Below are 18,628 nucleotides of genomic sequence, written 5' to 3'. Positions count from 1 at the left end.
TGTGTGTCTGTGAGGGCTCAGTCTGTGTGTGTGTCTGTGAGGGCTCAGTCTGTGTGTGTGTGTCTGTGAGGGCTCAGTCTGTGTGTGTGTCTGTGAGGGCTCAGTCTGTGTGTGTGTGTCTGTGAGGGCTCAGTCTGTGTGTGTGTGTGTCTGTGAGGGCTCAGTCTGTGTGTGTGTGTGTCTGTGAGGGCTCAGTCTGTGTGTGTGTGTGTGTGTGTCTGTGAGGGCTCAGTCTGTGTGTGTGTGTGGGGGGAGGGCTCAGTCTGTGTGTGTGTGGGGGGGGGAGGGCTCAGTCTGTGTGTGTGTGTGGGGGGGAGGGCTCAGTCTGTGTGTGTGTGGGGGGGGGAGGGCTCAGTCTGTGTGTGCGTGTGAGGGCTCAGTCTGTGTGTGCGTGTGAGGGCTCAGCCTGTGTATGTGTGTGGGGGGGCTCAGTCTGTCTGTGTGTATGTGTGGGGGGGGGCTCAGTCTGTCTGTGTGTATGTGTGGGGGGGGCTCAGTCTGTCTGTGTGTGTGTATGTGTGTGGGGGGGCTCAGTCTGTCTGTGTGTGTGTGTGGGGGGGGGCTCAGTCTGTCTGTGTGTGTGTGTGTGTGGGCTCAGTCTGTCTGTGTGTGTGTGGGGGGGGGGGGGGCTCAGTCTGTCTGTGTGTGCGTATGTGTGTCGGGGGGCTCAGTCTGTCTGTGTGTGTGTATGTGTGTATGTCGGGGGGCTCAGTCTGTGTCTGTGTGCGTGTGTCGGGGGGCTCAGTCTGTCTGTGTGTGTGTGTGTGTATGTGTGTGTGTCGGGGGGCTCAGTCTGTCTGTGTGTGTGTGTCGGGGGGCTCAGTCTGTCTGTGTGTGTGTGTGTGTATGTGTGTATGTCGGGGGGCTCAGTCTGTCTGTGTGTGTGTGTGTATGTGTGTGTGTCGGGGGGCTCAGTCTGTCTGTGTGTGTGTATGTGTGTGTGTGTCGGGGGGCTCAGTCTGTCTGTGTGTGTGTATGTGTATGTGTGTGTCGGGGGGCTCAGTCTGTCTGTGTGTGTGTATGTGTGTGTGTATGTGTGTGTCGGGGGGCTCAGTCTGTCTGTCTGTGTGTGTGTGTGTGTATGTGTGTGTCGGGGGGCTCAGTCTGTCTGTGTGTGTGTGTGTGTATGTGTGTGTCGGGGGGCTCAGTCTGTCTGTGTGTGTATGTGTGTGTATATATGTGTGTGTCGGGGGGCTCAGTCTGTCTGTGTGTGTATGTGTGTGTATATATGTGTGTGTCGGGGGGCTCAGTCTGTGTGTCGGGGGGCTCAGTCTGTGTGTCGGGGGGCTCAGTCTGTGTGTCGGGGGGCTCAGTCTGTGTGTCGGGGGGCTCAGTCTGTGTGTCGGGGGGCTCAGTCTGTGTGTCGGGGGGCTCAGTCTGTGTGTCGGGGGGCTCAGTCTGTCTGTGTGTGTGTATGTGTGTGTGTATGTGTGTGTCGGGGGGCTCAGTCTGTCTGTCTGTGTGTGTGTGTGTGTATGTGTGTGTCGGGGGGCTCAGTCTGTCTGTGTGTGTGTGTGTGTATGTGTGTGTCGGGGGGCTCAGTCTGTCTGTGTGTGTATGTGTGTGTATATATGTGTGTGTCGGGGGGCTCAGTCTGTCTGTGTGTGTATGTGTGTGTATATATGTGTGTGTCGGGGGGCTCAGTCTGTGTGTCGGGGGGCTCAGTCTGTGTGTCGGGGGGCTCAGTCTGTGTGTCGGGGGGCTCAGTCTGTGTGTCGGGGGGCTCAGTCTGTGTGTCGGGGGGCTCAGTCTGTGTGTCGGGGGGCTCAGTCAGTCTGTGTGTGTGTGTGTCGGGGGGCTCAGTCAGTCTGTGTGTGTGTCGGGGGGCTCAGTCAGTCTGTGTGTGTGTCGGGGGGCTCAGTCAGTCTGTGTGTGTGTGTGTCGGGGGGCTCAGTCAGTCTGTGTGTGTGTGTGTCGGGGGGCTCAGTCAGTCTGTGTGTGTGTGTGTCGGGGGGCTCAGTCAGTCTGTGTGTGTGTGTGTGTCGGGGGGCTCAGTCAGTCTGTGTGTGTGTGTGTGTCGGGGGGCTCAGTCAGTCTGTGTGTGTGTGTGTGTCGGGGGGCTCAGTCAGTCTGTGTGTGTGTGTGTGTGTGTCGGGGGGCTCAGTCAGTGTGTGTGTGTGTGTGTCGGGGGGCTCAGTAAGTCTGTGTGTGTGTGTGTGTCGGGGGGCTCAGTCAGTCTGTGTGTGTGTGTCGGGGGGCTCAGTCAGTCTGTGTGTGTGTGTGTGTGTCGGGGGGCTCAGTCAGTCTGTGTGTGTGTGTGTGTGTGTCGGGGGGCTCAGTCAGTCTGTGTGTGTGTCGGGGGGCTCAGTCAGTCTGTGTGTGTGTCGGGGGCTCAGTCAGTCTGTGTGTGTGTCGGGGGCTCAGTCAGTCTGTCTGTGTGTGTGTGTGTGTGTGTGTGTGGGGGGGGGGGGGGCGGGGATCCGTCTGAGTGTGTGGGGGGCGGGGATCCGTCTGTTTTTGTGTGGTGGGGCGGGGAGGGGAAGGGGATCTGTCTGTCTGTGTGTGTGTGTGTGTGTGTGAGGGGGGGAGGGGGGGTCAGTCTGTGTATGTATGGGTCAGTCTGTGTGGGGGTGCAGTGTGTATGGGTCTGCCTCTGTATGTTTCAGTCTCTGTAAGTGCTTGAGCTCGAGCACTCATCTCGTGACCTCCCCTGTACCCAATGGATAGGCAGCCTTCTCAACCACCACAGATCTGATTGTACCACCCCCCCTCCCTGCAAGATAAGATGATGGAAAGGGGAATATTATTTATTTTTTTGAAAACAATTATTAAAGTAAAAATTGTAACGCTCTTCCCTGTCCCACTCTCTACACCCCCTGAACACAGTACAAACTCACACACAGTGAAGCCCCCCACATACAGTACACTCCCACCAACACAGAGTACACCTTTGCATACACACATCTCTTCACCCACATCCCCATATATACATACATATATACTCCACCCCATTACACACCAAAACTCATACATAAATATATATACATATATGTATAATAACTACATACAATGGCAACCCCAATACACATACACTCACAATGCAGCCACTAGATGCACACGCTTTACAGGCCCTTTCAGCACACACGCATGCACACACACACCCACAACCAAGTTTTTTCCAAACACTCCCAAATCGCTATCTTTGTTTAAATCCACCCAGCCTTTGGGAGAGCTGAGTGGATCTTTCCCTGGCGTCCAGTGTGTCTCATCTCAGTCTTCCTGCAGTTTCTCTCTGCTCCTTGGCGCGCTTTCTGTAGTGACGACGGGGCCGGAGTGACTTCATGTCACTAAACAGCACGCAAGGTAGCAGAGAAGAACGGCTCCCTCACGCGCCGCCTCCATGCTCCCCGCAGCGGCCGGCTTTAATGTTTCCTGCGCGGCTTACTAAAGCGCTGACAAAAGCCAGGCGCCAGGGCGAAATGTGGGAGACATACATATACATACATACATATATATATATATATATATACATATACATACACACACACATACAGTTTTGCTATAATACCACAGCATTCTAACAGGATTTAAACTGTACCTTTTTCTTTAATATTAAGTTACTCAGTAGTACAAGATTCATAAGTGTTTTCCAAATGACTTTCCTTCACTGAACTTACCCTCTCCATTCACACTCCCAAGACCTTCAAAACCAAACCGTGCACGCAAAAATTAGAGTAGATCATGAATATATCCTATATCAAAGTGTTTAAGTAAAAGGACAATTCTTGTGGTATATATAAAACAAAAAATTAAAGAATACTTTCCACACCAGTACATACTGCATTACAACACACACACACAAACACATATAGACACCATTACAGTTCTCATTTGTTTTTGTATATACTTTCACTTATAAATATATCTTACAGAGCGAATGGATTTAAAAAAAAAAAAAAAAGCAAAATTGTGTTTTTTTTATTCTCACAAAGTGTATAACGCCAATTACAAGCTGATGGGGAATTGTAGTGCAATATAAAGTGATCTAAAATATAGTGCACACTTATTTCTATGCGTCAAGACTATTCCTAAGCAATAGTTTGACTTCTAACTTGGATCAGCAAAAGCACTGGTACTTTTTTCTAATTCTGTACTCTTGCGCATGCTCTACTTCCTAAGCATTAGCTCAACTGGTGGTCTGGATCAGCTAAAATATATAGCTGTCAGAAAGAATACACATCCTTTGCATCATTCCTATAATACAACAGCCAACAATCTGAAATCCTAAGAGGGGTTCAGCTGGTACCTTGGATGTCTGAATGCCAGGATCTCGCAGTGGCTCTAGTTTTCACCTCTCAAAGTAGTAAGTGTGTTAAGGACATACTGATGAGGATATCAAATACAGTACAGGTAACATTGATTTGAATTAATTATTAAGTTTATTAAATATACTGAACACTGAAAAGATGAATTTGAAAGATTCAACTTTTCAGTGTCCACATTAAGACTTTGTCAACTCACTGCCAGTACCTTTGTTTGCAGCAATTAAACATCAGTTTTTTTTCATACCTGGGGGAGGAAGGTCAAGCTTTGAACGTTTCAATTCAGACATAGACTGCTGGAGTTGCTCAATTACATAATCATCCTCGTAGCCGAAGTCCTTGGCAAGACGTTCCTGCAGGAAGGCAATGAGATCTTCCATAGCCAGCTTCATTAAATATTCTAAACAAAAACAGAGTGCAGTTATGGGCAATTCTTTTAATAACAAAAATGCAGGTAAAGTATGGGGCGAGTAAATCACTTCATTGCTTAATGAGCTGAAATAGCTTTAAAAGCATCATTAAGGCTTTTGGGTTATTAGCATTTAATTATTTATGAATAATTGAACAGGAAAAACAAAAACACAATGTTAAATTATAAAACTTCGTAAAATAAACAAAAATGTCTGGCTAAGTGGAAAGAATATAAATGATGCTCTTTTAAATTGCTATGGCCATCCACATGTGTACACATAATAGAAATGATATGCATTTAAATAGTTTGGAGGAGAATAGTTTGCGCATCTATTAACATGAACAGAACTGAAACTATTCTAATGAAACCATACAGCAATCTCAGCTATCCATTTATACAGCAGGAAGATTTAAAGAAACAGGAAATGCGTTGACATTGTTATGTTACTGAAACTGAATCTCTCTATGGATACCCCGACTTGCTCTATTACAAAATGTCACACATGTGTCCTTAAGGGGTTAAACAGTTTATAACACCCTTGAACCAGACACTATGATCAGTTAAAATGCAGTCTGATGAGAACACCCATAACAGTTTTTTTCATGCTGAGGAGTACAATTTAGGACACTACTTGTAGGGTGTCAATGTCACCTCAACCATTTATTTTACTGGGTGCCTCAAGAGCATATATTCTAAAAAGTAAAGCTTTACATGGAGAATCAGTATACTAGTATACTAGGCTGAAATTGGGATATTAACCCCAAATATCTAGCGTGCACGTTGACTCCTGCATATAGTGTTAATATTTGTTTGTGTGTGTGAAAAATGCAAAAAACTAATTTGATCGCCAATTCTGGCCAGTGTTTGTGGCCAAGTGGCTATTAAAAAAGACTGGACATGGGGGCGTGGCCTAGCGAGCAAAGCGGATGGTCGCACTGATCTGAGCTCCGCACGACACTGGCCCGACGAAGCTAATAAAAAAGCATAACGCAGATTCCAAAAGACCCACCTAACACACTGCACCATGGCTAACCCGAAGCAGAAAAAGCAGACTGAAAAAACGGACCACTCCGGATTTTTCCAGACCCGTACATCGACGCCTAAAACCTCAGGCCTCACGGAACGAGACCAAGATGGCGCCGCTGCAGTCCTCCCCTGGGCTGCAAAACCTGTCTGTCACGCAGGATTTCCTGCAGAATTGTCTGGACGACATGTCCAGCAAAATTCTCACATCGATACAGAGCACCCTGCGGGAACTCCGCAAAGAAGTGCAGGACCTGGGAGACAGGACGGCACATATGGAACAGAGAGTGGGAGAACAAGCGCAACACATGCAGCAACAACTTGAATTCACCCAGCACAAGGTCATGGACCTGGAGGATCGCTCTAGGCGCAAAAACCTGCGAATTAGGGGCATTTCTGAAGAAGTGAAGCAGCAAGATCTCCATGCGTACCTGATATGGTACTTCAAAGAATTGGCGCCAGACCTACCCGCAGAGGTACTGCTTTTAGACAGGTACCACAGGGTTCAAAAGCCAACGTTCCTACCACAAGACACCCCCAGGGACGTGCTCACACACCTGCATTACTTTCATGTGAAAGAGGCACTACTCCAAGCCACGAGGGGAGGACGTGAACTACCACAGAACTACAGACACATCAAATTATTCACTGATCTATCGGCGGCCACGCTACAGAAGATAAACTAATTTAAAGACATCACAGAAGCACTGCGACAGAACAACGTACAATACAGATGGGGCTACCCGCCTTTTGATAAGGAGAAATGGTACGGTGATGACGGCCAACACACCTGAGGAGGGTCGGAGACTCCTGCGCAGCTGGAACATCGCAACGAATCCAGAGGGGAAGACCACTGTCACACAAACCAGAATGTCACCGGAGTGGAAAAGACCAAAGAAATGAACGGACCTACAAATTTATAAACTTTGCTGCGGAACCAAACGAGGTCCCGACCAAGATTGGACATTCAGCGAGTCGCAAGTATAAACACACTGCATAATTACATGACACGAGGCTATACCAAAATAAGGCTGCACCACACACGCAAACCGACGAAACAACATACAGACAAAATAGAGAGCACGAGAGGGCTCATATGGGTAAAAAGTGCCTATTGATAGGGCAGTGCCACATTGCAGAAATTGCAGACATAACAAAAAAGTAACCGAGGTCACATCCACATGTGGTAGTAAACCACCAATGTAAGGAAAGACGAAACCTAGACCCCGTCCGCTTCCAAAGTTAGGCGGTCAACATACGACACAGACACGGCTGCCAAGAGATAAATGACAAGCTCAACCACTAATCTCTAATTCTCATAAGCACACACAACAACCACGTTCCCACCTGGCACTATCTAGTTAGTGCCTCACCCTTCATTGGGTAATGTACACAGCTCTTAATGTTACTGTATATATGTTAAATGTTGTAATGTTTTATTCATATGTTATGAAAAACGATTGCATTACTGTTACACCCTACCTACACCCCCTATCAAACCCACATCCTCCAGACAGGGACCAGATTGCAGGACAACCCACAAACACAGGACACAAGCAACCCAGGGAGAGCTTATACCCAAGCAAGGGGACTCCCAGGGAGCACAGTCGGTCACGCGGGGAAAAAGCAGCGGGGCTGCTGCACGAACTTTTAGGATCAAGATAAATCCCAGAGAAGGAAATACCTGCAGACAAATCTCGTCAACCAATGACCCACAATACAAACCACTAGTAAACCCAATAGAACATGAAAATATATTGTCATAATGTAAAAGGGTTGAATACCCCGGTCAAACAACACTGCCTGATCAGAGATCTGCACAAAATACGCCCCGATGTTTTATGCTTACAAGAAACCCACCTTAAATAGACCACAACCATAGCACAGGCACAATTCCCCACGCAGCACCATAGCGTTTTCACATCAAAAACCAGGGGAGTGTCTATCTTAATTAGTAGAGATGTGTCCTTTAAGCTATTGTACGAATCCATAAACCCGCAAGGGAGGTACATAATATAAGTGTGTGAAATTAACAATTTGGAACACACAATAATCAACATGTATGCACCCAACACAAACCAGAGAAACTTTCTGCACAAACTGGTCGCACTACTCACACCGGTTCAGAGAGGCGTTACCATCGTATGTGGGGATCTGAACCACATTCTAGACCCAAGATGGGACACCACGGTCCCCCCCACATACCCAGGTCAGCAACACTAACACGAGAATGTAAGCCTCTAAAGCGACTACTTAGTGACCACGACCTGTATGATACATGGAGGGTGCTGCACCCGGAGGAGAGAGACTATACTTTCTTCTCCCAAGCACACAACACATTCTCGCATAGACGGGTTCTACATAAAGGGCTCGTTCCTAAATCAACTAAAGGCTTGCTCCATAGGCACCATCACGTGGTCCGATCATGCCCCCTTAACCTTAGAACTACAGGATGCCTAGGACTACAAACATCGCAGCCCCTGGCGGCTAAATGAATCCATACTACACGATGAGCGCTTCTGCGAGCACTTAGAAGAAGACATTAAGCAGTACTTCACGACGAACACACACCCAGACATTACCCCTGAAACCCTCTGGCAGGCACACAAACCAGTAATCAGGGGATTGATCATAGGGAAAGCTAGCGCACTGAAACAAATCTCAGGCAAAACTGAAAGGCTGGCTGAAAACACTATACTGCCTCAACAAACAAAACCAACTAACCCCGTCACTGATGTTACAAACACAAATAAAGGAAAAACTAAATGAAATTAGGGAACATGACCTGGCAAAAATGGGATTTAGCCTTAGAAAACTCAAAGCGACGCAATATACACAGGGGAACAGGGCGAGCAAACTCCTAGCTAGAAGACTAACACAACAAAGCATGAACACCAAGATCCCGTATCTACTAAACTCGAATGGGGAGAAAAGGGTCACACCTAAAGAAATCAGTGAAATATTTGCGGACTACTACACGACCCTGTACAATTTAGGGCAAGACCCAAACACTACGCAGCCAACCCCTGGGAACACAGAACGCTATCTGGACAGTATAACCTTACCCTCACTAACAGAGGAACAAACAACCGCCCTGCAAGCCCCTATAACTGAGGTGGAGGTTCTGCAGGCCATCACATGTCTCCCTCCCGGGAAGGCACCAGGGCCAGATGGTCTCACGAACGCCTACTATAAGAAATTTGCCAGAGCCCTGACCCCACACCTAGCCAACATGTTTAATGTCTCCACACAAAAAGAGAAAGCCCCCGCAGATATGCTAGAAGCCCATATTGTTACATTACCCAAGCCAGGGAAACCCCCCACATGCAGCCAAAACTTTCGACCGATCTCGCTGCTCAACACAGACACCAAGTTATACGCAAAAGTCCAAGCCACCAGGCTAACTCACATAATCCCCACACTGATACATGACGACCAAGTGGGCTTCACCACAGGTAGACAAGGGTCTGACAACACAAGGAAGGTGGTGGACCTAGTGCACAGCTTGCTTCGGAACCAGGGAGGGGGAGTTCTACTCTCCCTGGATGCCGAAAAAGCTTTTGATTGTCTTAACTGGCCATTTCTAGAAGCCGTGCTCCGTAAATACAAATTCCCCCAAGGGTTCTTGAGCGCAGTAAAGGCGCTGTATTCCCACCCCACAGCAAGAGTACTCAATGCTGGACTTATGTCTAAACAAATTACGATAACTAATGGGTCGAGACAGGGATGTCCCTTATCCCCGTTACTGTACATTCTAGCGTTGGAACCACTGGCAGCAGCCATAAGAGCAGACCGATCCATAAGGGGAATAACCCTGGGAGAAAGAGTACAAGCTAAACCTCTTCGTGGACGATATCCTGGTGACAGTTACACAACCTTTAATATCATTACCAAACCTGATGGCACGGATACATGAGTATGGGGCAGTCTCGTACTAAATGTCACTAAGACGCAGGCCCTGGGGATAAGTTTGGGAAGTGACCTAGTGGGCAGACAGAAGACGGCATTTCCACTGGATTGGAGGGACGACTACGTGTCGTTTCTGGGACTTAAGATTCCCAGAAACCCAGCGCGACTATTTAAACTAAACTACGAAAGCCTACGCGCACAGCAATCATTGACACCATACAAAAATGGAAGGGAAAGTTTCTCTCATGGACAGGCCGCATAGCAGCGATAAAAATGACACTTATACCCAAAATTCAATATCTCTTTCGCACATTACAAACACCCATCCCGAAACAGTTCTTAAAAAATATGCAGCTTAACACATTCCTTAACACATTCATATGGGAAGGAAAAAAGTACGAGTAGCAGCGGGAACGTTGCAACAACCAGTGAGCAAAGGCGGGTTGGGCCTACCTAATCTAACAGGAAATTGCAGAGCAGCATACCTACACAACATAGCACAAACTAACCTCCCGGCCCACACCCCACAATGGGTAGCAATATAATCCCACTGGGCACCTCAACGAGACCTCCGAGCAATATTATGGATACAGAGATGCCCTAGACACGTACGAGAGGCCCTACTACCTAGCACGCAGAACCTGTTAAGAATGTGGGACACAATGAAACACAAGTTGGTGTCGAACCCTCAGCTACCTATGGCCATGCCAATACAAACAATAGGCATAGAGATCCCCACATCCGCCTGGGAAACCTGGAGGAGAGGGGGAATACACCACATATACCAAGTGATAGACAGGGGAAAACTAAAAACACTATTAGCCATCCAGAAGGAGTATACGCTGCCCACCAAGACCACATTCTCCTACCTACAACTCAAATCATATGTATCAGACAAACTAAAACACCAGACAGGAATTGGTGACGAAAAAGCAATGACGACATTCGAATGGCAATGTGTGGGAACGGCGCCTCTCAAAAAGACAATGTCATGGGGATACCAGAAGCTAGTCTCCACACAATCACACACACTAGAGCAAATCAAAAGAGATTGGCACGGGGAAATAGGCCAGACATTGTCTAATGATGAGTGGGACAGGGCATATTCTGCCCATCGAGGGCTCACGGCATGCGCCACCCACCTAGAATTGCAGCGCAAAATCATGTATCAATGGTACCTAGTACCAGCAAAGCTACACAAAATATGGCCTCAAACCAGCAACCTATGCTGGAGGTGCGGGAGGGCGGTGGGTACGATGCTCCACATCTGGTGGTCCTGTGATAAAATAAGCCCATTATGGGAAGCGGTGACCCATTTGCTCCAAAAAATACTGCCTGACACAAGGTTGGATAAGCCACAGGAGTGCCTCTTGTTCATGCTACCAGGGGGCATCCCAAAACATATTAGAGTCATTATATACCACACTCTGATATCAGCAAACTTACTATAATCTAATCTAATATCTAGGCTTTGGGAAAAAAACACTACGCCAACGATAACCGAGCTGATAAAACAAGTTGATCAAAACTGGTCGTACGAATTAATGGCAACGGCGCAATTTGGCACACGTCCAAGCAGCCCACGAGACATGGGGAACAATTATGGCACCCACTACCACCCAACGAGACGCCGACCCGACCTGCCCCCCCCCCCCCCCACCCATGTAGTGAGGGACGATCCCCGTAATAAATGATACGTGGAGGAGTATCGAGCATCACAACATAAACATCGGAGAGGTACATAAACTGGTAAAGGCATAGCCACTCGAAGACGCACAAGCACCCCCCGAGGTGCAACGCAAATGAGTATATAGCCATACCAGAAATAAAACATATCCCTTGAGCACACTGATATTCACAACCATGCTACTAAAAACACTGTTACAAACTGTTGATCTGACCAATGATGTAACCAGCAGATGCATTACTACCTGTATCAATGTAATACAACCAACCAATGTATCCCTGTACCTGAACCCTTCCTTTTCCTTTCTGTACCCCACCCCCTCCCACAATGTTTTGTGAAAAGTGAACAAAAACAAAAAGAAATAAACTTTAAGTTTAAAAAAAAAAAAAAAAAAAAGACTGGACATCTCCCATTTGCAATACCTTGGGTTGTCTACTATTGCAAATCGTATGCCATCATGGGGGTAATTTTCATTCCTGGGCTACCATATGGTCTCAAAGGCAACGTAACCAATCTGGCGAATTTCAATGTAAAAAAACGGAAACGCAAGCCTTATATTTGACTCTGTAACTTTTCTAAACACCATAAAACCTGTACATGAGGGGTACGGTTATACTCAGGAGACGTCGATGAACACAAATATTAGTGTTTCAAAACAGTAAAACGTAGCAAAACAATTATATCGTCCGTGTGCCATTTGTGTGTGAAAAATGCAAAAAAATTCACTTTCACTGACGATATCATCGTTGTAATACATTTTACGGTTTTAAAAACACTAATATTTGTGTTCAGCGAAGTCTTCCAAGTAAAACAGTACCCCCCATGTGCAGGTTTAATGGTGTCTTAGAAAGTTACAGGGTTAAAAATAGTGCTAGCAAATTAAATTTCCTGGACTTTCTGCCTGGGTTGTCAGGCAGGTCCCACAAATTGTAATTAATAAAATGACCTAGTTATGTAAAATGATTACATAAATATATATATATATATATAATAATATATATACACGTGTGTGTGTGTGTGTGTATATATATATATATATATATATACACACACACACACACATATATATATATATATATAGTGTATCATTTTTTAAAATTATTTTTAATTATATAGGTAGATATATACGTATATACTTATGTATATAGATGTATATTATTTCGTTCAACCTGTATTTTGACATCTATATATTAATTTTAAAATACAGTTAGAACGAAATTACACATTTTTTAATTTTATTTTTTAACATGTTTACATTTTTTATTTTATATTATATATAAATATATATAATGATAATTATATATATATATTTAATCAATATCATTTTACGTGTACTTTGATATTAATATATAATTATATATATATTTTTTAATATTAAAATACACTTATACATACATATATATACACACACACACACACACACACACACTTGGATCATATATATTTATATATATATATATATATATATATTGGTCCTAGCACTTGAGTATACCGATTTTATTGTTTTAAAGTTATATTTACAATAAATGTTATATGTCCTATTCAAGTGGACCAGTGATATATTTATGCTGCTGCAAAAAAAGGGCTGTGTCACTCTATATTTTACACTATGTCTGCATACTTGGAGCCCGGTTATTGGCTCCTGACAAGGTGAGAAGCAAATTGTTACTCACATTTGACCACCTATTATATCAAGGATTTCCACACCAGGGTTAGCATTGCTTCCCTGTTTTCTCTGTTTTTGTTTCCATTTCTGAGGTTGTTTACCTATCGTGGACACACAAGGACTTCTTGATTATCTCCATATATCTCCTGAGTATTACAGGAGTAAGTGTTCATTTTATTGTTAAAGCGCTCCACATTTTTTGCACTATTTGGCATTTATTTGCACAATAGCGTTTTCTGTACACATTTGATTGTTAATAGGTTGGAGAGTGCCTATTTTTGGTGTGTGAGCTGCTACCACTTTATTGTGTACTGTATTGCAATCTACCTCTTTCAAGCGCCTTTTATCACAGAACTATCACTTTAGTAAACTTAATACTAGCTGGAAGTAGCCAAGTATATTCAGCTTGTTATTCGCCTGTATTTTTATTATTGTTCTTGGTTAAAAAAAAAAAAAAAAAGTGCTGCATATTATGATAATTCATATCTATATCTTGTTAATCTCTCTCATGCTAAATGTCTTTACTGAAACATACTGGAACAATGTTTTGTACAAGCTCGCGGCTCATTTCAAGACAATGAAGAATTTAAAAAAAAAAAATTTTTAAAAACATCACCACGGATACAATAGCAACATACAGAATCAGAAAGACATGTTTTCGACTGCTGTCCTTAAGTTAAAACTTTGGATTTTTATTTTGCAATACTAAAAAATTTATTTAATGCACCTCTGACAACTTTTACATTATGCTCCATTGTGGTCCCTGAATTCACTGCTATCTGTAAAGTCTGCACTGAAAGCATGGAAAACAAATGTCAATGCTACACTGGAGGCAAGCCATACCAAATAGTTTACATTATGACATTAGTTAAAAGTAGAACTACTGACACAGAGAGCTAAATTTTTCCATTCATACCATAAACATGTCAGAGAATAGTGTTCGACAGGGTTTATCAGAAGAGCGCATAAAATGTACTACTGTATTGCCTTTTCTGGTAAAGGCATGCAGGCCCAAAGCATCATTTTATATGTAAATTAATACTTATTTCATTTTCACATATCAGGAACTATAACAATATTTGACGATACCGGATTTCATAATATAGTCACATAGTTACATAGCTGAAAATAGACTTGCGTCCATCAAGTTCAGCCTTCCTCACATTTGTTTTTTTGCTGTTGATCCAAAAGAAGGCAAAAAACACAATTTAAAGCACCATTTTGCAACAAGCTGGGAAAAAAATTCCTTCTTGACCCCAGAATGGCAGTCGGATTTATCATTGGATCAAGCAGCTATTACCCTGCATTGAAAGATTATATCCTTGAATATTCTGTTTTTGCAAGTATGCAGCTAGTAGCTGTTTGAACATCTGTATGGACTCTGATAAAACCACACTTCTTCAGGCAGTGAATTCCACATCCTTATTGTTCTTAAAGTAAAAAAAAACCTTTCCTTTGCCTTAGACGAAATCTTCTTTCTTCCAGTCTAAATGAATGACCTCGTGTCCTATGTAAAGTCCGGTTTGTGAATAGATTTCCACACAATGGTTTGCATTGGCCCCAAATATGTACAATGTTATCATATCCCCTCTCAGGCGACATTTTCCTAAACTAAATAGGTTTAAATTTGTTAACCTTTCTTCATAGCTGACATATTCCATTCCTTTTAATAATCTTAATAATCTTAAACGGGTTAGAGAGGCAATGAGTATTTATAGAGCAGAGAGTCATATAACCCTTAAAACAAGATAATTTAGGAGGGAGGCAGAGCCGAGTAGAAGTTCTAACTAGAGCTGGATTATCCTTACTAACTTTTGTGGCTTCACTGACACATGCCTGCAGTTACTTAATGGTGAACAGCTTTTACATTTAATATCATGTTTATTTGTTCCTATATTTAACAAGTAAGTGTTTTTCAAAAATAAATGTAGACATCTACACCTCTTTATCTTTCAACTGGGCACTTCCATCCTAGATCCCTGTCAATGTTATAAGGTTTGTGATCCACAACCTGGCAATAAGCAAACTGAATGCATACAAAGAAGAGGAGAAATTAACAAATTACAGTGCAATTCAGCTCAGTCTGAGAAATGCATTGTTTAACTCTTTATTATAAATTTAAAAGAATATATAAATTCATACAGAAAAGGTTAACCCAAGTTATAGATGATTTTCAAGTTTTTTTTTTTTTTTTTAATATAATAGCCAGACAAGTTCTCTTTAAAAAAGAATGCCAGCAGTAATGGCATCACGATCGCATTTTGGCAAAATGTCTCCTATGGATTTGTGGCAGACGTCCCATGCTTGACCCATGATGTGATGTAGGGACAAAGCCCCTACGCAAACTGAAGTGTGTTCAGTGTGCTAAGGTGGCAGCCCCGATACAGATAACTTGGACTAGACATTCCAATTCTCGTCAGAGTTTGCAGTGCCACTCACCATTGCCTGGAGGTTTGGGTTTGAAACAGGCAATTGTCTTTTGCATCACCAAGACTCGTGTCGAGTCCAAGAAGAGATTGGTGCCTGCCAGGTGGCTTTTTAGGTTTCTTCTGAGCAATTAGAAATGGCGGTTGTGCAGAGGGACAAGCTGTAGGTGACGAGTTTGTAAAGCATGCATTCCCAATCTTCTAACTCAGGTCACCTGTGCGTTTGAGGGAATATTTCATAGACTGAGTACTAAGTAAAGAGTCGTCTGGTTTTGAATCAATCTTCTGGTTGTTGTCTCTCACTTTTACCTTGTTTATCTTTTTTATTGCACTAAATACTCAATTTTTCATGACTCTCCTTGCTGATTCTTCTGCATAATTCTTTTAAAAAGTGCAGTTACATTGTTATGCGGTTATCATCCTTTATAAATGTTATTGCAATTCTACTGATGCTTTATTCTTTTGACTTCTGTAACTTCAGTACCAATAATAAAAACTGCGAAGACAACAAAATAATCTAGCAATAATTATGAAGTGTAAAAAAACAAATATGTAAATAAAACCAAAATAGGATCGCAGCTAAAGTATTTCTCTGTGGCCAACAAAAGGCCTGAACAGCACTATAAAGAATTTATGGCATATTAAGGTAGAACATTATATTGATTTAAGGCATTTATGAACAAAGCGCCATAAACAAGTGTAGAATAAGAATCTGACAAATGCACCCGGGTTGAAGGTCAGACTGGGGAACACCCGACCGCATCAACCACACAAATGGAGGCCCAAGCAGCGCAAGCACAAGCGACTTGCCAGGCCCTCTATTACTCCCACACGTGGAGGAAACTCTGCTTGCACCATGCACAGAGTTTGTGGCCGACGGATGCAAGACCTCACACAGACCTGGGGCAAGAAGGTCACCCTCATACGCACCCTCACGCCAGTAGCTTCTAGAAGATCTCGAGCGAGCCCTGCAGACACACAGAGAAACCACCCCAGCAAAGCAGTGAGAGCGGGTGGAAGGCAAAGGAGCCAAGCGGCTGCAAACACCTCGCAAGCACCAGCCTCCTCACAGCCACGCAGGGGAGTCGGCTGACAAATCGGCCCGTGAATTGCGCTTAAGCCAGTAAGTGAGCATAGCACCCGGACTGGCACCCAGGGGGAATCGCACTGACAATGCTGAACAACACCTGACCCTCATAAGTAGACACTTTTAGCGACCCCTAATTGACTGATATCGGCAATGAATAAGTTGCACTTGCCCCCCCAAGGGGTCCCCACAACTGTGAACACCCCCAACATAGCGGAATGTGTCCCAAGGTGGCCCATAAGCCTGACATTTCAACTACGCAGTTAATCCATGTCTGTTCATCCACGTTCTTCTTACTCTCGTCAGCCTATTTCTACATGTTTGAACACGTATATATGTTTAATGATGCAAGCCTGTTCATTCCATTGTGATCAACAACGTTAATTATACTAAATTAGCTTGTACCATATAGGAGATAACATGTTTACTTTCCTATGCATTCCTGACGAAAAGCACAGCACACGCATTTCTTTATAATTGTACTAGCCTGTTGATTTCACCGTGTCTCCTCGCATTAGTTATACTAACAAGCTTACAACATACCGTAAATAATATGTTAACTGTACTAGGTATATCTAGCAAGAGGCACAGCAACCACATTTCCTCATTAATCTCCAGCAATAGTTAACTGCTCTCAAATGTTATACCTATTGACCCAAACGAGTTTCTCTAAGCGTCCCACCCTAGATTTTATGCAGGGCTTCTTTCTGCTTAGAGAGTATAGAACATGACTACACATCATAGGCTGCCTCTAGCATTGATAACTGCCGTTTGGCGCTCCTTACTTCAGATCATTAGTTTAACTTTTATATGTATTTTATTTAGTTACTGCTAACTCAACTGCATAGGCTTCGTTAGGCTGTTTACATTTTTGCATAGTCATAGACATATCCATGTCAGAGAAGCGCCGCCAGCCATAATACTAAATGCATGCCTCGTTACCTGTTGTACCGTTTTCTGCTGTCATGCTGCATTTAAGTTTAAAGGTGTTCAAACCTAGACTCCTAATGAAAATGTGCATCGGTATAGCCCATAGGCCATCACTGACCAGCTGACAGTTAGACGACAAGTCATGGCGGGGGCTACCTGCTCCAACACCTATGTCACGACGTAATTGGGCTAGAGTGATGTTAAAACTCTGTTTTAAACATGTTTGTTCAACCGTTTAAAAACCAAACGTGAACCTAAACTCGTTAACCAACACAAAAATAAAAAATTAGGCATTGTTTAGCAGGAAATGTAATCAACGCTGTATTAACCCTTATCTGTATATCACTATTGCATTTCCCCTCTTTTTGTTCTGTACCCTATTGCACATGCCTTAATAAAAGAAAGATTGACAAAAAAAAAAAGAATCTGACAAATAGGCTGATCTAAATTACTTGTGGTTTTGCGTAGAAGAAAATAAGTCAGAAAGCCTTAACTATTTGATATTTAAAACATCTGTTTTCTTTATTTGATCAATAAAATAGCAATTACTTCAAAGGCCAGCTAGGAACTGCTCATGCTTAGGTAGTGATTGCACGTAATCCTCCTTTGCGAATACACTAGATGGGAATAATATCCCTCCTTAGACGATGTCCAGCGAAGCTACTGTTTTATTGATCAAATAAAGGTGATGCATCTGTTAAATATTACATGGCTCAAATAATAAAGGCTTAACTTCATTATATCTCAGCTAATGCAAAGCATCACCCACCCCCTAAAGAACAATTGACATTCAGAAAAGATGCATCTTGATAAACAGCTGGGGTTTGATACAGAAAATTGTAACATTTTGTGTATCACATCAACATAAGACTTTGCAGGATAAGATTATATAATGTGAAAATTTCAATATTTGAATTTGAATTATACACTTAATGTGGAAATAAACTGATTGTTTTCCTGGCACTGGAGTGTCCCTTTAAGTGAAGCAGGTTTCAACACTTGGCTAAACAGTGCTATGTAATCTGTTAAAACAAGCTATTCAAATGTGAAGTATATATAAACTTAATTTACTTAAATTATTGTTTAGGATACCTGCGCAAATATGTAACGTTGCGGCTCTATAGATCACAATATAATCAAACATCTACAGAAAACAGTATGGACAGCTGGGAGAGTGTAATATATATAATAATAATAATAATAATACAAACACACATACATATATA

The 18,628-nt window shown here is 43.2% G+C and overlaps 1 protein-coding gene across 1 annotated transcript in view; it reads right to left on the bottom strand.

Annotated features, from left to right (window-relative positions):
- USP6NL (USP6 N-terminal like) overlaps positions 1-18,628 on the bottom strand; it is a 183,349-nt gene that overhangs the window by 23,001 nt on the left and 141,720 nt on the right. The window contains exon 13 of the mRNA XM_063448231.1: positions 4,510-4,662. Within this exon, the coding sequence (XP_063304301.1) occupies positions 4,510-4,662 (153 nt within the window). The remainder of the gene's footprint in view (positions 1-4,509; positions 4,663-18,628) is intronic.

This window comes from Pelobates fuscus, chromosome 3 (genome assembly GCF_036172605.1).
Source record: "Pelobates fuscus isolate aPelFus1 chromosome 3, aPelFus1.pri, whole genome shotgun sequence".
In the NCBI taxonomy this organism is placed as follows: Eukaryota; Metazoa; Chordata; class Amphibia; order Anura; family Pelobatidae; genus Pelobates; species Pelobates fuscus.
This window is presented reverse-complemented; position numbering and strand designations above follow the sequence as displayed.